The sequence below is a fragment of the Scophthalmus maximus genome, chromosome 13 (genome assembly GCF_022379125.1).
Source record: "Scophthalmus maximus strain ysfricsl-2021 chromosome 13, ASM2237912v1, whole genome shotgun sequence".
Classification (NCBI taxonomy): domain Eukaryota; kingdom Metazoa; phylum Chordata; class Actinopteri; order Pleuronectiformes; family Scophthalmidae; genus Scophthalmus; species Scophthalmus maximus.
In genome coordinates, this window is record NC_061527.1 from 24,375,729 (window position 1) to 24,401,475 (window position 25,747).

At 42.9% G+C, this 25,747-nt stretch overlaps 2 protein-coding genes and 1 long non-coding RNA gene across 4 annotated transcripts in view; 2 read left to right on the forward strand and 1 right to left on the reverse strand.

The window, feature by feature from the left end:
• Positions 1–4,849, forward strand: part of phb2b (prohibitin 2b) — a 40,901-nt gene extending 36,052 nt beyond the window's left edge. For both annotated transcript variants that reach the window (XM_035648486.1, XM_035648485.1), the window contains exon 10: positions 4,290–4,849. In XM_035648486.1, the coding sequence (XP_035504379.1) occupies positions 4,290–4,314 (25 nt within the window). In that variant the 3' untranslated portion in view covers positions 4,315–4,849. The remainder of the gene's footprint in view (positions 1–4,289) is intronic.
• Positions 4,850–7,810: 2,961 nt separating this feature from the next.
• On the reverse strand, positions 7,811–14,468 carry LOC118318796. The gene is made up of 3 exons (XR_004795824.1): positions 14,087–14,468; positions 9,646–9,888; positions 7,811–9,120 (listed from the first exon to the last, which is right to left on the reverse strand). It is a non-coding gene; the product is annotated as an uncharacterized LOC118318796 (long non-coding RNA).
• Positions 14,469–17,155: 2,687 nt separating this feature from the next.
• Positions 17,156–24,829, forward strand: LOC118318035 (prothymosin alpha-A). Its single transcript, XM_035647300.2, has 5 exons — positions 17,156–17,341; positions 21,682–21,750; positions 21,838–21,913; positions 22,640–22,737; positions 23,885–24,829. Exons 1-5 carry the CDS (start codon positions 17,297–17,299, stop codon positions 23,921–23,923), a joined length of 327 nt encoding a protein of 108 aa, XP_035503193.2. The 5' UTR covers positions 17,156–17,296; the 3' UTR covers positions 23,924–24,829.
• The last annotated feature ends 918 nt before the right edge of the window (positions 24,830–25,747 follow it).

Here is a 25,747-nt window from a genome sequence, read left to right on the forward strand (position 1 = left end):
CTTCCATCAGTCTTCGCTGGTGTCATCTCTGACTGGTCATGACGACGTTGCATGTTTGTGAGATTTCCTCAGCAGCATAATGGACGGCGCTAAGATTTCTACATGAGACAACCTGTTCCACTTATGACCGTCGGCTAACAAGCATTGACATTCACACAGAGTCAGTGGCTCTGTCAGAGGAGAGTATGTCCTGAACCCCATAGAAACTGTTTCTGACCCACAACCACTTCAACTATCTAATCCAAAGGGAAATAAAAGAGGTGTAATTCACACAAATCTCATAAAGATCAACACAAAGCCTATCAATGAACCTAACAATAGAACAATAAAATGTGGATTATTTAATATTAGGTCACTCCCATCTAAATCTTTGTTAGTGAATGATCTGATAACTGATCAGCACGTTGATTTATTCTGTATGACTGAAACCTGGCTACAGCCAGAAGAATATGTTAGTTTAAATGAATCAACACCTCCCTCTTATAATAGTACTCATATTCCTTGGACCACAGGCCGAGAAGGAGGAGTAGCAGCAATCTACCAAGCAGACTTATTGCTTAACCCTTGACTTAAACATAGTTTTAACTCATTTGAAAGCCTAACTCTTAGCCTCCTTCACCCAAGCTGGAAATGTCAAAAACCAGTTATTGTAGTCGTTGTTTATCGAACACCAGGCTTTTTATCTGAGTTGGTGCTTAGCACAGATAAAGTTATTATAGTGGGTGACTTCAACATTCATATGGATGTTGCCAACGACAGTCTTAGTTCTGCCTTTAATTCGCTCATAGACTCAATTGGTTTTACTCAACATGTAAACAAACCCACTCACTGTTTTAATCACACCCTCGACCTCGTTCTGACCTATGGCATAGACATTGACAATCTAATAGTATTTCCTCAAAACCCTCTGTCCGATCACTACTTAGTTACAATTGAATTCTCACTTATTAACTTTACTGAATTTGGAGAAAATGTCTATTACAGCAGGTGTCTATCAGAAAACTCTGTAAGTAAATTCAAAGAAACAGTTCCTTCGTTATTTACTCTACTGCCATGTGTCGATACAGTGCAAGATCGTTATCAAAACTTTACTCCCACACAAATAGATGATGTTGTTGATAGTGCAGCAGCCTCACTACGTTCCACACTTGACACTGTCACCCCTCTGAAAAAGAAGACAGTCAATCAGTGGAGGATAGCTCAATGGTTTAATGAACAGACACGTGCTTTAAAACAGACCCCACGTAGGTTAGAAAGGAAGTGGCGTTCCAATAATCTAGATGATTCTCACCTACACTGGAAAAATAGTTTAATTACATATAAGAAAGCCCTCCGAAATGCCAGAACCAATTATTTTCTTCACTAATAGAGGAAAATAAAAACAACCCCAGGTTCCTCTTCAGCACTGTAGCCGGCTGACAGAGAGTAAAAGCTCTACTGAACAGTCTATTCCTCCAACTCTAAGTAGCAATGATTTCATGAGTTTCTTTACTAAGAAGATTATTACCATCAGAGAAAAAAATTACCAGCTTCTTCCCACTAATGGCACAGACACACTGTCCAGTACAGTAGGTTCTGAACCAATAGTATCGCCTAATTTATATTTAGAATGCTTCTCCCCTATAGATCTAGCTGAGCTGACTTCACTTGTCACTTCATCCAAGTCATCAACCTGTCTTTTAGATCCTATTCCATCAAGGCTATTTAAGGATGTATTACCTTTAATTAATAATTCCGTATTAGATCAGATCAATTTATCTATATTGACAGGCTATGTACCAAAGGCCTTTAAGGTGGCAGTAGTTAAACCTCTGCTCAAAAAAACGACTTTGGACCCAGATATCTTAGTTAACTATAGACCCATATCAAACCTCCCCTTTATCTCTAAAATCCTTGAAAAAACTGTTGCTAACCAGTTATGTGACTATTTACACAGGAATAGTCTGCTTGAAGACTTTCAGTCAGGTTTTAGAAAACATCATAGTACAGAAACAGCACTACTGAAGGCCTGAGACAGTGGACATGTTTCTATTCTCGTCCTTTTAGATCTTAGTGCTGCATTTGATACCATCGATCACAAAATTCTGTTACAGAGACTAGAACACATTGGGATTAAAGGAACAGCACTAGAATGGTTTAAGTCCTACTTATCTGATAGATTTCAGTTTGTTAACGTTAATAACAAATCTTCCATTCATACAAAATGAGACATGGAGTACCACAAGGTTCTGTACTGGGACCGATACTTTTCACTTTATATATGCTTCCTTTAGGCAATATTATAAGAAAACGCCACATCAATTTCCATTGCTATGCTGATGATACCCAGCTGTATTTATCTATAAAGCCAGATGAAACTAATCAGGTAGACAAACTTCAGGATTGTCTTAAAGACATAAAGGCCTGGATGACTTATAATTTTTTGATTCTAAATTTAGAAAAAACTGAGGTCATTATACTCGGCCCTAAACACCTCAGAGAAACATTATCTGATCATATAGTTACTTTGGATGGCATTACCTTGGCCTCCAGCTCTACTGTGAGAAACCTTGGAGTTACCTTTGACCAGGACATGTCCTTTGACTCACACATAAAACAAGTCTCTAGGACAGACAGCCTTCTTTCACCTGCGCAATATCAAGAACATTAGAAACATCCTATCTCAAAAGGATGCTGAAAAACTAGCTCATGCATTTGTTACTTCTAGACTGGACTACGGTAATTCATTACTGCTAGGATGCCCCAATAAGTCTGTGAAAAGCCTCCAGTTAATCCAAAATGCCGCAGCACGAGTTCTGACAGGAACTAGAAAAAGAGATAATATTTCTCCAGTGTTAGAATCTCTGCATTGCTTCCTGTAAAATTCAAAATACTGCTCCTAACCTACAAAGCCCTTAATAATCAAGCTCCATCATATCTTACAGAGTTCATAGTTTCATATTATCCCAATAGATCACTTCGCTCTGTAAATGCAGGATTACTTGTGGTTCCCAGAATCTGTAAAAGTAGAATGGGAGGCAGAGCCTTCAGCCACCAGGCTCCTCTCCTCTGGAACCAGCTCCCAGTTTGTGTCAGGGAGGCAGATACCCTCTACATTTAAAGTTAAACTTAAAACCTTCCTTTTTGATAAAGCTTATAGTTAGAACTGCTCAGGTGTTTAATAAACCATTTCTTTATTATGCTGTTATAGGCCTAGACTGCTGGGGGAACTTATATCATGAGCATCTTTCTCCCTCTCTCTCTTTATCTCTCTCTCCTTCTCCCACTTTTTTCGATCTCTCTCTCTCTCTCTCTCTCTCTCTCTCTCTGCCCCCATGTATCTACATTACATGTCACTAACTCTGTTTTCTCTCTCTCCTAGTAGATCTGACCCCAGAGCTGCAGGATCCAAACCCGTCATTATTATTATTACTATTATTATTATTAATAACATCATTGTATTTATAAGTATCAGTTTTCACTAATTATAAGTATCAGTCTGGTAGAAATTAAAGCAACTGTTATACAACCCCCCCCATCCCCCGATATGTTTACAGTACATGTCACTAACCCTGTTTGTGTTTTCTATCTCTCCTAGTGTATCTCTGACCCCAGAGCTGCAGGACCCAAACCCGTCATTATTATTGTTATTATTAATATTAATATTAATATCATCACTAATAATAACAACAACATAATTGTATTTTTAATTATAAGTATCAGTCTGGTAGAGATTACAGCGGCGATTGTACAACTGTCCTCTCTCTCTCTTCTCTCCTCCTGTCTCTTCTCTCACCCTCTTTCTACCCACCTCTCCTCTCTTCCCCATTTCTCTCCTCACCCCAACCGGTCGAGACAGATGACCGCACACAACTGAGTCTCGTTCTGTCAGAGATTTCTTCCTGTTAAAGGGAGTTTTTTCTCTCCACCGTCGCCAAGTGCTTTGCTCATTGTGGGATTTGTTAGGTTTTCCCTGTAATATTGTAATATCGACCTCACTATGTTAAGTGCCTTGAGACAATGTATGATGTGATATGGCGCTATACTAATAAAATTGAATTGAATTGAATTGAACAATCAGGTGATGACCACCAACAAACACATTGTTGTGTTTCTAGATCTGTATCTATAGATCTGTATCTCTTCACAACTCGCAACTCTCATCAGAGAAGTGTGTTTGTTCCTGAGAGAAAGTGCCAAGTACAAGAGAATTGGTGGAACTCCCTAAAACCCATCGTTCCTGTCACTTGATATCAAATCAATCTGTCCTTGTGATTGGTTAAATTCATCGTACTAACTCTGTGTTTCAGCATGTCACTGGGTGTAAAGAAGTGATGAAGAGGACATGAAGAGGAAGAAGAGCTCCATCTGAACAGAGCACAGAGAATAAACACACGACCGACAGGTGTGAACGTGGACAACAAGAAAGAAGACAACATTTCTTATGCTTTTTGTTCTGTCTTTTAAATGTCTAAATCTCTCTCAGACTGTGTGTGGCCTGTTTTATGCTTGTAGTTTTTTTTCAATGAATTATGGAAGTGAAACAACGACCGCGATCTTGTTTCAACAAACAACAAATCTATATTTCAGAAAGCAAATGGGAAAAGAAAAGGACCTACTGCTCGGTCCAATGATTTTGTAGAATGTCCTGTAGAGGCCTTTCATGAATTAGGGAATGAATGCAACAATACTTCAGAATAATGTAGGAGAAGAGTGTCTCCTATCAGGAAGAATATTTCACTGCTCTATGCATCTGATCTGGACACACGTCATCAGAAATGTCCCAGTGCTCCTCCTGACTGTGCTGTGAAAAGAACTGGTTGACCAAATTGATCCTAATTTATCTGTAAATAAACTTTTGTTCTAGGTACACTGTCTCACATCTAATCAATATGATTTTATTGAATTTAACTTCAATCATCAAGTAAAATCCTTTTTTTGCATTAAAATGAATTCACTCTGCTGAAGTTCCCTTAACCAGGTAACACTTTATTTTATCTCTGTTTATTGAAATCATGTCCATATTTTTCTCGATGAGAAATGTGACTGCTCCTCCTTGTCACACGGAGAAGGATTGAAGGAAATACCTGAATGAATGAGTAAACCAACCTGAAGAACCATCACCATCAATCACGATGAAATACTGTACTTGGCTTGTTCTGTACTCTCACAGAATGTATGAGTACAGACACTTTATAGAAGTGTAGCAGAGGGAGGGCGTTGTACCTGTACTTTCACTTTATAGAAATGTTCCAGAGGGAGGGCGTAGTACTTGTACAGACACTTTATAGAAATGTTCCAGAGGGAGGGCGTAGTACTTGTACAGACACTTTATAGAAGCATAACAAAGGGAGGGCGTAGTACCTGCACTGACACTTTATAGAAGTGTAACAGGGAGGGCGTTGCACCTGTACATTCACTTTATAGAAGTGTAACAGAGGGAGGGCGTTGCACCTGTACATTCACTTTATAGAAGTGTAACAGAGGGAGGGCGTTGTACCTGTACATTCACTTTATAGAAGTGTAACAGAGGGAGGGCGTAGTACCTGCACATTCACTTTATAGAAGTGTAACAGAGGGAGGGCGTTGTACCTGTACATTCACTTTATAGAAGTGTAGCAGATGGATTGCGTTGCACCTGTACATTCACTTTATACAAGTGTAACAGTGGGAGGGCATTGTTCCTGTACATTCATTTTATAGAAGTGTAACAGAGGGAGGGCGTTGCACCTGTATGGACACGGTATAGAAATGTAACAGAGGGAGGGCGTTGTACCTGTACAGACACTTTATAGAAGTGTAACAGATGGAGGGCGTTGTACCTGCACTGACACTTTATAGAAGTGTAACAGAGGGAGGGCGTTGTACCTGTACATTGACTTTATGGAAGTGTAACAGAGGGAGGGCGTTGTACCTGCACTGACACTTATAGAAGTGGAGCAGAGCTTGTTGTTGCTTTGCAGCTCCAAGATTTTTTGTTGTAGACAGACCAGGGGAAACCAGCTGGTTCACATTAAACATTGTAGCAAACACATTCATTTCCTTCTGTTGACTTTTCGTGTCCTGAAAGTTCTCGCCCACTGCCGAAGGGAGGATTACAAACTCACCACTGTCTTCACGTCATAACACAGTACACACACACACACACACACACACACACACACACAAATACTTGCTACAGCATGCATGGTTTGCAAAGACAGTAACTCCTCCCTTGAATAAAACTATTCAGTCATCCCATGCACAAATATAATATTTGTCATGTTTCTCGTTTCGTTGCGCCAAATAGAAAAACTGTAAACGTAACTGTACAACAGCATCAATCTGCTCTGTGATGTTTTCTTTGGGACCAACTGACACTGGGACAGTTTGACTGTCTGGTTCCAGCAGATTCACAGCAGCAGTGAGGTTCCTTCACCTATTCTCCTTCTGAATGAAGTTTCAGCTTCTCACCACAGAACCGGTGTATTACACTGTCTCTGTCAGAGTTTGTCCAGTGAAGCTGCGTGTTGGACACTAACATGTGTCCTTCACTCATCCAGTTCCCAACAGTGATGGTGCTGAGATTGAGCTTGTCCCTGCAAACTAACTACAACAAACCTTTACTTCAACAAAAGGAATAAAGATATAGTTAGTCCATTTTTCTCGGAAAGCTCAACATTCCAAATCTTCCAAATCATGCTTGTCAGACATGTGCCAGCATGGACCACCAAGGTGCATGTTAAGTCTACGGTTTCATGTTATTTTCCTTTATCGCAAAAATATTGATTTCATGGGATTTCTTTTTGTGTTCCTGAGTTTCTTTTTAGTATTCATGAACTGTCTCTCCAGCCTCATACAGCCGCAAGGTGGGAAGTTCCCCACCCCTGGTTTAAGCTGTGTGATTGTCCTTCTGGCCACTCCCACTTAATTTGTAAAGCCAAACATAAATGCATGAATAATAATAATAATAATTATAGTAATAATATTATTATAGCTAGTACACAAGGCTTTACATCATGAGATGATGCAGAATCTGTAGCGTCAGTTGTTTGAGGTTTAGTTGTTTTCTCTCTGTATCATGGTATCCAGCATTTTATAGCCAAGAAAAACACACGTTTACCAGTGGATCTGTTTGGGTTGATGCTCCGCCAGGTAAATAGGATTAGCATCCTGGTTAGCTACACTCTATGCCCCTCTCACCTGTCAGTCGAACATCGATCCAACCGGTTTTCACCCCTGCTCTGTGTTGGATGCTGTGTTTCCTGTGTGTGTGTTTTTTGTCTGAGCATGTTTCATATTATGACGTTTGTTTTGCTTCAGCTATAAGAGAGTGGGTTATCCTCTTCCACACCTTATAAGAAGCTCAGTATTGTGTTTGTTGACTTCAATACGATAATAATGCGCATCCATGAATTTGGGAGGGCAGAGCCTCTGAAGGAGCACTGAAGGGAGGGGTGTATTGTTGGCCCTTCTCCAAAATCGCTTACTCCACCTTTAAGTGTGTGTGTGTGTGTGTTTGTTTGTTTGAGAGAGAGAGAGAGAGGGCAGCAACCACAAAATCCTCAAAATCCACAGTTTATTGAAATTATTTCCAACTGCTTCCTCTGCATTTCTCTCCATTGCATTGTGGGAGAAGAGTCGTAACCGAACCCTAAGACCAGCATCAACGGAACACTCAGAAATATACTGTTGGCCTATTTAAATGGATTTCTTTTTATATAGTTTAGTTTCATTGACCACCCAAAGCACTGTACAGTACAATTCACACACACACACACACACACACACACACGACAGACACACAATGTTTGTCTTTCTCAACAATCAATTACATTTTTACAGCGCCAAATCACAACATACATCGTCTCACAGCACATTACGGTTGTGACCTCACAATATTATAGAGAAACACAACAGTTCCCACAATCAGAAGCTCTGAGACTGTGGAGGAGAAAAAACTCTTTTAACAGAAGAAATCTCAGACCGAACTGCTGTGGGGACACTCGGTGCCACAATGCATTGCTATATACAGCATACAGCTTTTTCTATCATTCATATACTGCATTCATAAGCTGTCAGGCGCAATTTAAGGTTGAGTGACTTGCCCAAGTATACTTCAGCACGTGGACTGGAGGAGAAGTTGATGGAACCATCGACCTTCTGGTTAGTGGACGAACTTCTCTACCGTCTGAGCCACAGCCTGTAGGAAATAGGTAATAGAAATGACAGGTACAGGCAGAGCAGTTCAAAATCATAATGAAAAGAAAAGATCAAAATGTGAGGCATTACCATTTTCATGACAAGTGATGTAAAATTCTATTTGAATTCAATTTAAGACAAACTCTTCACTACTGACATATACAAATAATCAGAGCACAAGTTTCTGTTCATGCCAACTCACAGTATATATCCAGGAACACAAAGAAAGGGTAGGTGAGCAAATAATTTGTTCAACATTGTTGACAATAAAGTTTGATGAATTCAAAAAGAAGACTCGTCTCAATACATGAGGAGAGTAAAGACTAGTTATATACACATGATCTATGGAAGCCCTGAAAGGCAATTGAGAATTTTGTCTTAACAGGATCATATGTTTTCTATCAGATTTTTTCCTCATCTGTAAAAAGAGGTGAAAGACACACAGAGAGAGAAAGAGTTACACGCCAGAAAATGCTGTTTCTTCTTATTTTGAGTGATTATTGTGAAAGACCTACAATGAAAATAAAGAGAAACTGAAAAAACTATGTTAACTAGGTCAATAAATGACCCGGATTCAAACCCCAGTTGTCCGGGGGAAGGTCCTGTGTCCGACACATTGATCTGTTCGTTCCTCCCTCACACTACTTGAGGTAGGGACGTGACACCTGTGTTGAGCCTTCACGGAGCACATCATTGTTCACTCAAGAGGATGTATGAGGAAACTCTTCAGACACACTGCCATGACACATGATCATCTCTGAGGTGACCCGTACTAAATTTAACTGATTAGACATGATTTGCAAAGGCACACATCTGTTTATGTACTGTAAGGCCTCACAGCTGACGATGCACATCAGAGCTGAGTTATCTGCCACAGTGTCCTCCATGATGTGGAACAACCACGACTCTTCATGGAGCTGGCTGCTCGAGAGGTGACCAAAAACCCGATGGTCACTCTGGCTGAGAAGGGGGAGAGAGCAGAGCCTTAATATCATCAGCAACCACATCGGCATTTTTTTCTATTTCTGTTTGTGTATAGTTTAAAAAAATGGGACAACTGATTCAAGCTTCATCCCTGACACACATTTTCTGGCATTTCGGAGGATTTCTTATATGTAATCAAACTATTTTTCCAATCTAGTAGAGAATCATCTTGATTCGTGGAACGCCACTTCCTCTCTAACCTACGTGATGTCTGTTTTAAAGCAGGTGTTTGTGCATTGTACCATGGAGCTATCCTCCTCTGTTTGACTGTCTTCTTTTTCAGAGGGGTGGAACGTAGTGAGGCTGCTGCAATATCGACAACATCGTCAATTTGTGTGGGAGTAAAGTTTTGATAACTATCCTGCTCTGTACCGACACATGGCAGTGGAGTAAATAACAATGGAATATTTATCTTGAATTTATTTGAGTTATTTCTCTCCACAATCGCCAACATTTCAATTCAATTAATTTCATTCTTTAACTATAAAGGGTCGTTCCAACCTGAAATACAGTCGTCTTCAGCCGTATCAGCTGTAGGAGACATTAGAGTTATAATGTAATGTAGATGAGTGACAGTCATGTCAGTTGCTGCCTCTCCAGTCGATCCACGTCCACTCAGCACTGTGAGTCCACCCTGGGTTTTCTCTGCAGCCTCTCTGCAGCGCTGCTGCTCTCCTCCCCACGCCGCCATTTCAAACCACCGCCTGCTGTCTGCCCCGTGATGGAGGAGGACGGAGAAGATCTCTGCGGACAGAACATGAAAGGGAGGGACAAAATGGGAAGAGGGAATCACAGCTTCCAGCAGCAACACACGCTCCCGAGGGAAACTGAGGGAAATCAGAGTTATACTGGCAGAATCCTGTTTTTCTGTCAAAGTCAACGTTGCAAGTTTGGTGGAATGTTCCTTCAGTCAAATGAAACACACAGATTTGTGATCACATTTACAACACATAGTCTTAAGAATCCTTTTTCTCACATTCATAGGAGCTTGATAAAGTATCAGTAAACTGTTCAAATGGTTTCTGATCAATATCACATTAGATGACAAATGACATTTCATGTGAAAGGTGAGGGTGTCCATGTGGAGACCTCATCTCTCTCTGCTTTATTTCCATCACCCACAGCATCAAATATTCCCAAAAGAGGCTGATAGATGTGTTGTGTTGTGTCCGACCTGTGCTGCACCACGTGTTAGACAGAAGCTCCGCCGTCTTTCTCCTCACAGTTCACAGATACATGCACAGATCAACACCTCATGAAACAAAACACTAACGTAAATGTCCGGTCCAATCATTTCATATGAGTCACTGACAAAAGGTCTGGTGCACTGAGCAGCGCAGAGCTGGACACATTCAACAAGACAAGGTCAAGTCCAGACTGAGGCAGAGCCCGATGTCAGGCTCGTGGGCCGGAGCAGACTGGTGCTTCTGACTCTTCTGTCCCTGTAGCTCAGCTAAGTCCACAACGTTCTGTGGTGTGTTGCTTTGTGCACTTGAACTTATTAAAAGAGTTGCTAATGGTTCTGAAAAGTAAGACAGTCAGTCAGTCAGTCAGACAGACAGACAGACAGTCAGTCAGTCAGTCAGTCAGTCAGTCAGTCAGTCAAACAGTCAGTCAGTGAGATAGTCAGACAGTCAGTCAGATAGTCAGACAGACAGACAGACAGTCAGTCAGTCAGTCAGTCAGTCAGTCAAACAGTCAGTCAGTGAGATAGTCAGACAGTCAGTCAGATAGTCAGACAGACAGTCAGTCAGTCAGTCAGACAGACAGACAGACAGTTAGTCAGTCAGTCAGTCAGTCAAACAGTCAGTCAGTGAGATAGTCAGACAGTCAGTCAGATAGTCAGACAGACAGACAGTCAGTCAGTCAGTCAGACAGTCAGACAGTAAGACAGACAGACAGAGAGTCAGTCAGTCAGTCAGTCCTTCATTCAGTCAAACAGTCAGTCAGTCAGACAGACAGTCAGTGAGATAGTCAGACAGTCAGTCAGTCAGACAGTCAGTCAGTGAGATAGTCAGACAGTCAGTCAGTCAGACAGTCAGTCATTCAGTCAAACAGTCAGACAGACAGTCAGTCAGTCAGTCAGTCAGACAGTCAGTCAGTCAGTCAGACAGTCAGTCAAACAAACAGTCAGTCAGTCAGTCAGTCGGACAGTCAGTGAGATAGTCAGACAGACAGACAGTCAGTCAGACAGTCAGTCAGTCAGTCAGTCAGTCAGTCAGACAGACAGACAGTCAGTCAGTGAGATAGTCAGACAGACAGACAGTCAGACAGTCAGTCAGTGAGATAGTCAGACAGACAGACAGTCAGTCAGTCAGACAGTCAGTCAGTGAGATAGTCAGACAGTCAGTCAGACAGTCAGTCAGTCAGTCAGTCAGACAGACAGTCAGCAACAGACAATGGTTTTTATTAGGCCCTGCTGTGGTTCAGCTAAAAATACAGATGACAGATGATCATTTCATTTAGGTCCTCATTTCTCGTTAGAGATGCAATAACTTCATAGCTGACCATTCGTTTTTCGGGGGAACTATTTTAGGTGAGCTTAACTTGCATCCCATAATTTGAATGCTGGTGGAGACCAAAAAAGGTAAAGGGGAGTGACCAAGTGAAGCTGAATGAGTCTTTTGGAGAAAGAGCTCTGCTGTCTGTCCAGTGTGAGGGCGAGAGGGTGGTCAGGGTTTATCATGATAGATAACAGTTTGTTCATAGTCTCCAGCCTGCAGCCTATTACAGAGCAGGCTTTCTTAATCAGATGCTCAAGTCAATCAGTTCAAAAGGAACTGCAGACATTTTGGCTGAAGTCAAAGTTACTACCACCATGCCGATTGCTGCTCTTGACGAATCTAAATAAAGTCCAACAGACAACTTTTCACTCATTAACAAGTAGCTACAGAACAAGCAACAAGATCCCCTTCATTAGCATGTAGCTTGTTAGCAGTGTGACCTCTTGTCGTTATTGTAACGAGGCAGAACAGAGAGAAACATCCGTGACACCAAGCACTGATTGATTGTTACAGTTCACAGTTCTTCTCTCTGCCTGGTATTAACAACTGTGTGGTTTGCTTTATTAAATATGGGACAAATCACAGCATGTACTCTAATGAGATGCTAAAGAACAATGTGCTTACAAGTGATTTGTGTGTGTGAGACTAAAAGAACGCGCAAGATGACCAATCACAAGTTGGAACAGTATTCCATGCAGCATACGTCCTTGCAGTCTATTTATGAACAGACTACCCTGAGGCAAGCACACAGAAAGGAAGTGACCCACCCATGTTCTACTGCCCTCTGCTTGGAGGTTCACAGTCCCTCACAGCAGATCCAATACCGCTTTGTCCCGGTGTCAATAAATCATTTGGATGAGGCCGGGTGGGTTCGGATCATCAAGGTATTTTTAATGGGAAATGCATTTTGTGTTTGTATATTTTCTGCATGTGTAACGTGGTTTAAAACCTTGTTCATGATTTGATGAATGATGAATCTGTATATTCTATTTATGAAATGCTGTTGTTTTATGGCTGCAGAGAGGGTGAAGGGCCCAAGACAAATGTCTCACTCTGTTGGACAATAAAGTTCTTCAATCTGTTTCACCAGAGCCCCATTGTTATTTTTTAAATAGATCCATTGTTGATTCGTTTGTACGTCATCTGCCGTCTCAAACTGTCAAAACATAATCATCATGGCAGTTGTGAGTTTTTTGGAGGTGTCAGTCCACTGCTAGTCCACTATTGCCCCCTGCTGTTGAGCTGTCAGGGCTGCACCTGATGCAGTTTAAATGAGCCCACAGTTAGACATAGACAGAAACCAGACAGTGGTTGAGTCATAAGGAAACCAATAGTACAATGTCAAAATAACCTGGAAGAACAATGTGATGAGCTCGTTGTGATGTTGATGAGTTCTTCCGCAGGTTTTTCAACATGTTGCAGGTCTGTACTACATCATGACTCTGCTCAACCTACCCCACCGCCCCTGGAAGGAAACCAGTGAGGTTCTAATTAAAAGTGAAAAGGCTCATAAATATACTTTGCTCTTCTTAAATAAGCTAAATTTATTACATTAGTGTTTTCAACTTGTTTAATATATGTAACTGCCAGAACTGATGCATTCGCGGTGATCCTGCTTCCAGCTGGTGGACACCTCGTGCTCTTTTCACCAAATGAGAGACAGAAATTCATGATGTCTCCAATTCCAATTCAGAAGCTCATTTGAATTTCCCCTCCACTCAGCTGCTTGTAATTATGATTTAAACTATATGGCGTGAATATGTTATGACTGAAAGTGTGCCTGAGAGTAAATTTGAACTCAGCAGTGAAGAACCTCCCAGACGGGCCGCAGCATGTTGTCTGCATGGAGGGAGATGGGGGTGTAGTGAGGGTCCAACACCTGTGACCACCTGATCTACAGTTAGATCTCTACATCGTCTTATAGCCAGAGTCTTCTTGTCACTGGTCCTCATTTTACCAACACAAAACCCACCGGGACACCAGAGACCATCTTTAATCTGTTAAATCTGTTTATCTCTGTTTAATCTAAATTAAAACATGAATCCTGGCACATTTGCACCTTCATGTTACCATGTTCCTCTGCACACTACTGGTAGCTGATTGTACTACTGCACCATTTCCTCTATTAATATTCATGTAAATTCTTTATATTTATTATTGTTATTCTCTATATTTTTGCAATTCGTACATTTTTAAATTTGTTTGTGTATATATTGTATATATTTTGTGTGATGTGTGAAACGTGAAACGTGCTGCTGTTACACTGGAATTGCCCAGCTTGGGATAAATAAAGTAACTATCTATCTATCTATCTATCTATCTAAACAGATGATAGAATTGTAGTAATACAATGTGATTAGGTTCGATTATTTAGTTTGTTATTTTATTAAGTTGGGTTGTTTTATCTTGTAAATGTAATGAATTCATCTCATTCTTACTTTCACTTTGGTCATTTGTCGTCGTGAGGACTGACACATCCAGTCCGCTGCTCCTCCACTTCGCTCCTGCTGTTACCTTCAACTGAACACCCCGCCCCCTAACACGAGCCGGCGGCGTCTGATTGACAGCTCTTTCAGCAAATCGTCGTGCGCAAAGCGTCAGCTTCATGTTCGCTCGAGTTCACCAGCCAATCAGAGGGGATGTTCAATAATCACGACGCCACACGGACGCGACGGGCCGCCATGTTGGTGAGGGAAGAAGAGGGAGGAAGAGGGAGGCTCTGATTGCACGACACTCACCGAGGACGTCACGGTGAAGAAACGCTGTTCCTCTCCTCCTCCTCCTCCTCCTCCTCCTCAAACGTATCTTTTATGTGGATTGTGTATTTGAAATAAAATGTAAACAAGAACAGTGAACCAACGGGTCAAACACTGAGCGTCTGGAAATCATTCTGTCTGCTACAGACAACAGCTTCACATGAACATGATGTAAACATCATCCACAGACACGTGACACCTCCCGCCCACCTCTCCCACCCTCACCCATCACCCATCTCTCCCTCCCTCCTCTCACCCATCTCTCTCCCACCCTCCTCCTCTCACCCATCTCTCCCATATCTCTCCCACCCTCCTCCTCTCACCCATCTCTCCCATATCTCTCCCTCCCTCCTCTCACCCATCTCTCCCATATCTCTCCCATCCTCCTCCTCTCACCCATCTCTCCCTCCCTCCTCTCACCCATCTCTCCCATCCTCCTCTCACCCATCTCTCCCTCCCTCCTCTCCCTCCCTCCTCTCACCCATCTCTCCCATCCTCCTCTCACCCATCTCTCCCTCCCTCCTCTCACCCATCTCTCCCTCCCTCTTCCTCTCATCCATCTCTGCCATATCTCTCCCATCCTCCTCCTCTCACCCATCTCTCCCTCCCTCCTCTCACCCATCTCTCCCATCCTCCTCTCACCCATCTCTCCCTCCCTCCTCTCACCCATCTCTCCCATATCTGTCCCATCCTCCTCCTCTCACCCATCTCTCCCTCCCTCCTCCTCACCAATTTCTCCCCACCCTCACCCATCTCTCCCTCCCTCCTCCTCTCACCCATCTCTCCCCACCCTCACCCATCTCTCCATCCTTCCATCTCTCATCCTCCCTCCTCCACTCACCCATCTCTCCCCACCCTCCTCCTCTCACCCATCTCTCCACACCCTCCCCCATCACTAACCCTCCTTCCCTCTCTCTCCCATCTCTCACCCCCCCTCATTCTCTCACCCATCTCTCCCATCCTCCTCCTCTCACCAATCTCTCCCTCCCTCTTCCTCTCACCCATCTCTCCCTCCCTCTTCTTCTCACCCATCTCTCCCTCCCTCCTCCTCTCACCAATCTCTCCCCACCCTCACCCATCTCTCCCTCCCTCCTCCTCTCACCCATCTCTCCATCCTTCCCTCTCTCTCCCATCTCTCCCCACCCTCCTCCTCTCACCCATCTCTCCACACCCTCCCCCATCACTCACCATCCTTCCCTCTCTCTCCCATCTCTCACCCACCCTCCTCCTCTCACCCATCTCTCCCCACCCTCCTCCTCTCACCCATCTCTCCACACCCTCCCCATCACTCACCATCCTTCCCTCTCTCTCCCATCTCTCACCCACCCTCCTCCTCTCACCCATCTCTCCCCACCCTCCTCCTCTCACCCATCTCTCCACACCCTCCCCCATCACTCACCATCCTTCCCTCTCTCTCCCATCTCTCACCCTCCCTCCTCCTCTCACCCATCTCTCCCCACCCTCCTCCTCTCACCCATCTCTCCACACCCTCCCCATCACTCACCCTCCTTCCCTCTCTCTCCCATCTCTCACCCTCCCTCCTTCTCTCACCCATCTCTTCCCACCCTCACCCATCACTCACCCTCCCTCCTTCCCTTTCTCTCCCATCACCCTCTCTTCCTCCCTCCCTCCCTGTCGCTCTCATCCATCTCTTTCATCTCCTCCCTTTCTGTCCCTCTCAGTTTCTCCCCGTCTCCATGTCACTGTCCCACTCTATATATCTATATCTATATCTAAAGTGAAGTGCTGTGATGAAGAAAAACATCAGAAGACCAACAGTGGCAAAATCATTAATCAGTATCACACAGGCCAAAGAGGAAAATAGAAAAGATATAGTGCAGTACAGTATCAGTAGCTATTGCTGTGGTTACAGTATTTACAGTAGCTGTGGTATCTACCAGCACAAAGTAATAATTACTGTAGCAGTGAGTTTTATGGAAGTGTTTTTTTTTTCACATTCATGAATTAATGGATATGATAATTGGTAGATCTTCACTGGACCACTTAAGTACAATATTCATGTCCTTTGTACTGCGCAACAGTGCAACTACCAACTGAGCAATAATTATTCTTTATGTGCAATTATTGTTACTGCTCTCTGTATATGGTGTTCTTATTTTATAGTTGTACATATCATTGCTTTTTTATACTCTGCTGTCCACTTTGCTGCTGTAACAACTAAATGCCCCCGTTGTGGGGCTACACTATCTTACCTTACCTTACCTTACCTTATCTTATCTTATCTTATCTACCATACAGTATTTAAAGTAGTAAATGCATCTGGACCAGATACAACACTAAAATACCGCCTGTAGTTAATTCTTCACTAACCAATGACTGATTAGCCAATAGCATGTGAAGAGCATGAGTGTGTGCTGGACTGCTCAGTTTAATCAAGGGATTGCATGTATGTGTGTGTATGTGTTTGTGTGTGTGTGTGTGTGTGTGTGCGCGCGCGCGCGTGAGATTTATGGCGTGTTTATGTGCCCGTGGCTGTGTACATATATCATAAGAAAAGAGAGAGACAGCTATTAAATATGAAAAACTTGTGTGGGCAAAAAAATCCCTCCATTTGAAAACAACACACACACAGAGAGAGAGAGAGAGAGAGAGAGAGAGAGAGAGAGAAAGAGAGATGTCTATTGTTTCCCTTTGGCCAATTGCAGGCTAAGTAGTTCCAGAGCTAACGGACCAATCAGCGGCTCCGTCCAGACACCTTTCGCCGCCCACTCGTCTATAAAGGCGGCAGCGCCGACTGCGCGAGCCGCAGCTGGCAGGACCGCGTCTTTTCTCCCACAGGGCTGAGGACTTTACGTCTGTTCTGTTTTTCAATTCAATTCTTCAATTCTTCAGTATTCTGACTGGACATCGAGCTGTCTTGGCACCAGTAACATGGCGGACAGTAAAGTAGAGAGCAGCGCAGAAGTGAGCGTCAAGGTAAGGACGAGGAGGACACATATTACTGTATTAGTAATTGGTCTATTTTGAGCCGCGCGGCATCGACAGAAGAGAAGAGACCGTTTGAAACGTGGAATCCATCAGTGCAGTGAGACTTGACAGGAGCTGAGGACGGAGCTGGTGGATGAGAGGAGAGAGGAGAGGGCTGGAAGTGGCGCCCCGGTCCCTTCAGTGTGCACCGACACTGACACTGACACTCACGGTCTGTGACTGTCTGTGCATCATGTTCACTGTGTATATTCACAAAGAGGGAGGGAGCATGGTGTGCATCTCGTTCTGGTGTCGACGTGAAGGTTCACACTGTATTTCATCAGAGTTGTGTCAGTCGGAGCTCGGACACAACTGTGTGTAAGGAGAAGGCGCAGGTCCAGACACGGAGCGTGGATCATAAGTACAGTGTCCAGCTTAGTCCCGCGGCTTGTAACTCACCGGTGACGCGATCCAGTGAATAGTAATCTGACTTTCTTCATCTGGAGCTCCTCCCGCTCCGGCTCGTCGCTGGGCGCGCGCACGCGTCTGTGTTCAGTGTGTGTTCACTGGTCACTGCGGAGGCACGCACACGCACACGCACGCACACGTGCGCGCGCGCACAGCACTGAACTGTACCTGTCGGTCGCTTCAGAAAGAAGAAAGAGAAAAGTGTCCAGTGTCGGTGAAGAACAAAGTGATGTTTTATTGAATATGTACATATATCACAGAGCGCGTGCTCTCCTGGTGACCGAGGGGGGCGTGTCTGTCAGGGAGCTGCGCGTGCACGGCAGGGCGCGCGAGGCAAGCAAGACAGGAAGAACCTATACAAACAGTTAGTTCGTTCTAGTTAGTTGGTTTTAATTAGTTTGTCAGTTAGTTAGTTAGTTTTAGTTAGTCAGTCAGTTAGTGAGTTCATATTAGTTTGTTAGTTAGTTTGTTAGTGTTTGTCTTTTTCGTTTTAGTTAGTGATTCGTTAGTTCATTAGTTAGTTAGTTGGTTAGTGTTCATTGGTTTTAGTCAGTTTGTCAGTCAGTTGGTTTTAGTTAGTTGGTGAGTGTTTGTTCCGTTTGTTTTAGTTAGTTGTTAAGTTAGTTTGTTAGTAAGTTAGTCAGACAGTTTGTTTTAGTTAGTAAGTTCATTTCAGTTAGTGATTCGTTAGTTCATTAGTTAGTTAGTTGGTTAGTGTTCATTGGTTTTAGTTAGTTCGTCAGTCAGTTGGTTTTAGTTAGTTGGTGAGTGTTTGTTCTGTTTGTTTTAGTTAGTTGTTGAGTTAGTTTGTTAGTAAGTAAGTCAGACAGTTTGTTTTAGTTAGTTAGTTCATTTTAGTTAGTTGTTAATTTAGGATATCAGTTAGTAAGTTCGTTTTAGCTACTTAGTCAATCAATTAGTTAGTTAATTTGAATTAGTTTGTCTTAGTTAGCTAGTCAGTTAGTTCTAGTTAGTTGGTTAGTGTTTGTTCGTTTTAGTGAGTTGTTAAGTTAGTTAGTCAGTTAGTTTCAGTTCGTTAATCAGTTAGTTATATGGTTTTAGTTAGTTAGTTTTAGTGAGTTAGCTAGTTTTAGTCAATTTGTTAGTTTTAGTTAGTCAGTCAGTTAGTGTTAGTTAGGTAATCAGTGAGTTATATGTTTCAATTAGTTGGCTTTAGTTAGTCAGTTAGTTCGTTTTAGTCAGTCAGTTAGTTTTAGTTAGTTAGTTCATCGGTTAGTTAGATGGTTTTAGTTAGTTAGTTTTAGCTAGTCGGTCAGTTAGTTTTAGTTAGTTAGTTAATCGGTTAGTTAGATGATTTTAGTTAGTTAGTTTTAGCTAGTCAGTCAATTCAATTCAATTCAATTTTATTTGTATAGCGCCATATCACAACATACATTGTTTCAAGGCACTTTACATAGTGAGGTCAATATTACAATATTACAGGGAAAACCCAACAAAGTCAGTTCATTGTAATTAGTTAGTTTTAGTCAGTCAGTTAGTTTAAGTTAGTTAATCAGTTAGTTCGATGGTTTTAGTTAGTTAGTTTTAGCTAGTCAGTCAGTTAGTTTTAGTTAGTTAGGTGATGGACCACCACATTCCAGCTTGCTATTGAGTCTGTGGGAAGGTGATGTGATGATGGAGGTGGAGAGAGATTGAGATGTGGTGACTGAGCAGTGATGCACATCATTTTCATACTCATTAAACCTTTCAGTGACCTCATGTGTCCTTTTGGATGATGGAGGCATTGTCATCCTGTGTTTCCATTCATACACAGACAGATAGACAGACAGAGAGAGATAGAGAGACAGACAGATGGACAGAGGCAGATAGACAGATAGACAGACAGACAGAGACAGATAGAGAGACAGACAGACACAGACAGACAGACAGACAGACAGAGACTAACAGACAGACAGATGGACAGACACAGACAGACAGACAGAGACTAACAGACAGACAGACAGACATATGCACAGTCACAGACAGACAGAGAGAGACTAACAGACAGATGGATAGACAGAGACAGATAGAGAGACAGACAGATAGACAGACAGACAGACAGAGACTAACAGACAGACAGATGGACAGACACAGACAGACAGACAGAGAGAGACAAACAGACAGATTGACAGACAGAGACAGATAGACAGACAGAGACTAACAGACAGACAGATGGACAGACACAGACAGACAGACAGAGACTAACAGACAGACAGATGGACAGTCACAGACAGACAGACAGAGAGACAGAGACTGACAGACAGACAGACAGACAAACAGACAGATTGACAGACACAGACAGACAGACAGAGAGCGAGACAGACAGACAGATGGACAGACACAGACAGACAGACAGAGAGACAGAGGCAGACAGACAGAGAGCGAGACAGACAGACAGATGGACAGACACAGACAGACAGACAGATGGACAGACACAGACAGAGAGACAGAGACTGACAGACAGACAGACAGACAGACAGAGAGACAGAGACTGACAGACAGACAGACAGACAGCGAGCGAGACACACAGACAGATGGACAGACACAGACAGACAGACAGAAAGACAGAGACTGACAGACAGACAGACAGAGACTAACAGACAGACAGATGGACAGAGACAGACAGACAGAGACTAACAGACAGACAGATGGACAGACACAGACAGACAGAATGAGAGACAGAGACTGACAGACAGACAGACAGACAGAGAGCGAGACAGACAGACAGATGGACAGACACAGACAGATGGACAGACACAGACAGAGACAGAGACTGACAGACAGACAGACAGCGAGCGAGACAGACAGACAGATGGACAGACACAGACAGACAGACAGAGACTGACAGACAGACAGACAGAGACTAACAGACAGACAGATGGACAGACACAGACAGACAGACAGAGACTAACAGACAGACAGATGGACAGACACAGACAGACAGACAGAGAGACATAGACTTACAGACAGACAGACAGATGTGCAGAGGCAGACAGACAGACAGACAGACAGACAGGAGTAAAGAACAGTAAACTGATGCTCAACATTGTGATCCACCCTGACTCAGGTAAAGTGTCATTCAGGTGAAGTGTCTGGGGCTCTTGGTGTTAGAAAGAGAAGGCAGACATGTGGACTGGTCCCCTGATGTGAGGCCAGCGAGAAGGTAGTTATTCTACTGTATAGGAAACCTAACTATACAATCAGAAGACACCACAGACAGGATGTCTGTGTTTACTATATGAAGATAGTAGAATCATGTGGTAATACTGATGTGTAGTACAGTGTATACAGTGTTGTTCAGGTGACATCTGTACTGCGGACGGTTGTTTGAGGAACTTGGTAAGAAGAAGGGAGCTGATCTGATCTCATTAGCAGACAAGAGAATCATTTGCGTCTGTGCTGCTGGGAGTTGTAGTCTCCACTGGTGAGGCTGTGGCCTCTGCCAGCCTCCGCTCTGGCTACATGGCAGCAGTGACAGACGGAGTCGGGTTTCAGCTGGTAGGGGGTGGGCGGGACTTAGGAGGAACTCACCAATAGGAGGTGTGAGATCAACCACCTGACTGTAAAAGGCAACTGACGGCCGCTCCACAGGTCAGGAGGATGGAGGGTCTGTTATCAGACTTCGGGGACTGCAGCTCGTATCCAACCTCTCACCAAGTCCTGAGTGCAACCAGTTTGACTACAGAGTAAAAATACAAAGTTTAGAAAAACAGATGTGTAAACATAGTATTTGTTGCAGCGAGCTGAGTGTTGACCTCTCACACTCATCAGTGAAGTTGATTTGGTCACCAGATCGTTTCATCCTGTCCTTTTGTTAATATCAATGCAACACAAAATTCATAAAAGTGGACTTGTGTGTCTAAGAACATGTCTGCTCTCAGGAGCTGAAGGAGAAGAAGCAGACGGAGGAGGCCGAGAACGGAGAGGATGCTGCTGCCAACGGCAAAACTGTAAGACTGCTCCTCCTCTCCGCTCGCAGAACACGAATGATCCTAGTCTGTCTGCCGGCCACCAATGTAACTCTGTAACTCTGTCAGGGCGAGGAGAACGGCGAGCAGGAGAACGAGGTGGAGGAGGACGTGGGAGAAGAGGACGAGGACGAGGATGGAGAGGGTGGGTGTCTTCATACAGTAGCACACGAAGACACAAACAGAGAGAAAGTGAAGGTGGTAATACCAGCCAGAGCACAGCTGACGCAACGTTGTGGGGCTCCTTATTATGGGATGATATTGTTTTCAGTACAAAAACGATTTGCTGTGCAACGTACATATAGCACCTACATATCTATAACAGGAATACAAAGGCCCTGGCCAGTGGCTGTTCACGTAAAAGAGCACAGGAGTTTATTCACAAAGCATTTGCTCTCATTACGGCAGGTGCCATTTAATGCATCTGTTGTTGCTGGAAATTGTAACTGAAATGATTTAGAATTCAAGTGTCCTCTGTTTCTTTGGGACACGTCAAACAGCCAAACAGAAAAAAGGATTCACAACATCACTATCTTTAAAATCTGCATGTGTCGTCTGCTGAAACAGAGCTGCACATTCAATGGATCACGATCAATGACACCAGCTTGTTCCCCTGAATTCCATATTTATTCAATAGAAGGGGTTGGCCTGCCACCTGGTGGCCAGTCAGTGCAACTGTACAATGTCCTTGAGACCATACTGACATCAGAATACATACTGTAACTGGGAGTTAAACCTAATTTTCAAATAAGTTCATAACAATGTAATTCAATTCACTGGTCATTAGGAGGTGACATTTAGAATCTAAGACATGCGAGTTGTGTTATTCAGGATTTATCCAGCGTCACTGTGATTTTCTGGGTTTGTTCAGGTGATGAGGATGATGATGATGAAGACGACCTTGATGCGCCAACGAGGAAGAGAGCAGCTGAGGATGATGATGATGATGATGATGATGATGATGAAGAGGTAAGGAGGAGTTGCCATACATACGTGAAGTAGTAGTACACTTATTATTCCCTCAATGACAGCACAATGGAGGTGAAGGGAACATACAGGATAGACTCAGGTTCTCACATAATTAGATTTAAACCTTTTATTTTGGGAAATCTACAGAAGACAAGGTCAAAACATTTCATGGTGATTTTGTGTGATAGAAAGTAGTTCCACATCCACATGCTTCTCTAAGACCCCGTTTTCACCTGGCAGTAACATCCGTCCAGAGTGATCCGATCACAAGTGGACAGCTCTAAGTACAGGTGAAAACACTGAGATCGGACCTCAAAAACCCCATTCAGAGGTGGTTTAAGCCTCATGTGACCACATTCTAATAGCAGTGAGAGCGGGTATGTGACTTCTGGCCACATTAGGGACTGCCTACTCAGCTAACTCCCTCTGCGTGATCGTAAGAAAATAGAATTTGACAGATCACACATTGGGGTAAATTAGGGTACGCTTCAACCGTCACTCCTACCTTTTTGTCTAGTTTTTGAAATATTATTCTGCTTGTCCGGAATTTCCCCATTGTGGGACGAACAAAGGTCCCCTGTTAGGCTATTTTATTGAGAATGTATATCCAATGGAACACTTTTTTCAACACGTGACATAATTAAAGAAGTTTTGTTGATCTGTAAAAGGGTTAACTAACAAATGTTGGTCACTCAAAGAGCTATGGCTAACTAAACACAAACTTTGCGAACCTTACAGGGTGGACATTGTAATAGAATAATTTGTATTTTGTGTTGCAAATTATATATATACTGTATATATATATATATTGGCTCGACCAATATGTATTTCTAATAGTTAATATGTCACTATTCTGAAAGAATGCTGGCTTCATAATTGAAGCCAAAATGTTACCGCATTACAGGAACCAGGAAGTTCTTTTGCCACTTGCAAACATAAGAAAAGATAGCGATCAACAAAACCAGTCAAATAAAAAGACGGTTTAGCTTTGGGAGCAGGGAGCTCCATGGTAACACTGCACAGCCACATTACAAACAGCGCTCTGCAGAGGGAGAGGCAGGTCAGCTGACACAACACGTCTCACCTCGTCTCACCTCGTCTCACTTCCTCTCACTTCGTCTCACCTGGTTCTTCTTCTCATTTCCAGGACGAGGTGGAAACCAAGAAGCAGAAGACAGACAAGTAGAGATTGGCCGCGCCCGTGCTGTCTGGGGGACGATGCCACCGAGAGGACAGACAGACAGTTTTCCAGCAAACCTTCAACACCTCAGTCCTCCCTTCTTAACAAGAATACTTTTACAAACAGAATAAGTTTGTATTTTTATTTACATTTTATATTTTTGTAAATATTGTAAGGAGGTTGGCCATTTTGCAACAATGATCTTTCTGGGTATCAAGTGGTGCTTTGAGGACTTTTAGATCCAGACTCGTCATCAGCCGTCCACATTCTGTATCATCCACCCCCCCGCTGTGCCCCCTGTCCCCGCACCGGCTTACTTTTCTTACATTAGGGTTCCTACAGGGAGGGTGTTGACTTGTAGTGGCATGGGGAAGATAATGGTGACTGATTGTGTTTTACTGATAGTTTGTGTGAGAAGGCTAGTTCCTACTGTGCGTCCGTCACTATCCGTCTGTCTGTCATGGCCAGATGTCAATGTTCTTATTGTCTGTGCTGTTTGTTGGTTAGTAACTGTGTTAGTTGATACCTGTCAGAGGTCATGTACAGTTGACCTGGTACAGTATACCTGCAGTAAAAAGAATGAGGAGAATCAGTCATCAGTGATGTGTGGTCATGTGACTCCCACTGGCTGCACGTTAGTGGTTTAAAAAATCCAAATCTGTTTAAACAGCCAAGAAATCTTTGAGCTCCTCAGCATCTTGGTTACGGATTAAAGCTGGTATCCAGATTGTTTTTTTTATTATTATTGTTATTTTTTAGATAACTGGTTAATATGTTGTGGTTGAGGATTGTAAAACAAAAACTGGCATATTAACTGTTGGTGACTCTCTTCATACTTTTGAAAAAATATTCAGCTTGTCAGGTTGCACCTGTCCTGGTAGACAGTTTCAATAAAGTTTGTTCCAAACAGTGCATACAGTCAGAGCATGTCTGTTTCCTGGATGATGTGAGTGATGAGCAGGCTGAGAGAAGTGACCGTCACTCTACCCTCACCTGGAAACGAGCTGGTCACTGATCCACATGACACTTCTTTCACCTTCCTCTCTTTAGAATGTCAGTCCATGACATGTTCATTATGAAGTATGACAGTAGTATTTCTGATGTAGGACCAGATGAAAAAGTAAAGGAAAACATAAGACATGTGTTATTAATGCCACAATAAATCTGCTAAACTTGGAAAGAGGCAACACTTACAGCTAGTGTGAAGACAGTTGGGAAACCAGTTCTCAGGCTGGTGTGTCCTCTGTTGAAAACTGAATCAAAATTCTCATTTACACTAATCTACCACATCTTCTGGGTAATAAATGTCACACAGTCACTGTAGCCTTAGATATTAAGGAAATATTTAGTCAGTCAGCCAAAGTTTCTTTGTGTTATGAAACATTTCAAACCACAGTTTCTTGGTCCAGGTCTGGGGATGACAAACTGTCAGACAAACGACAGAGCTGAAGGTTTGAATGTGTCTTTTGATGAGAACATTTCCTCAGCTCACATTTTGGTTGACATCACCAAGCTGTAACGGCATGGCTGAATTTTCTGCGAACAAAGGACAAAATGTGATACACCAACACGATTATATACAACATCTACAGTGGTCATTGTCATAAATTCTTTGACTTGTACTAAACTATTGGAGGGATGAGGTTCACTCTCACAGTGAAGATTTTTCCTTATTTGGTGTGGAACACTGTCTAACACATCACCTCACACTCTACAGACTATATATGAATTATAAGGGACATTTTAAAGAACAACTAGAAGACACCTAGAACCTTCTTAATGGCCACCATAAGCTACGAAAGGTACACCAGGTACCTTCTGGGACAAAAC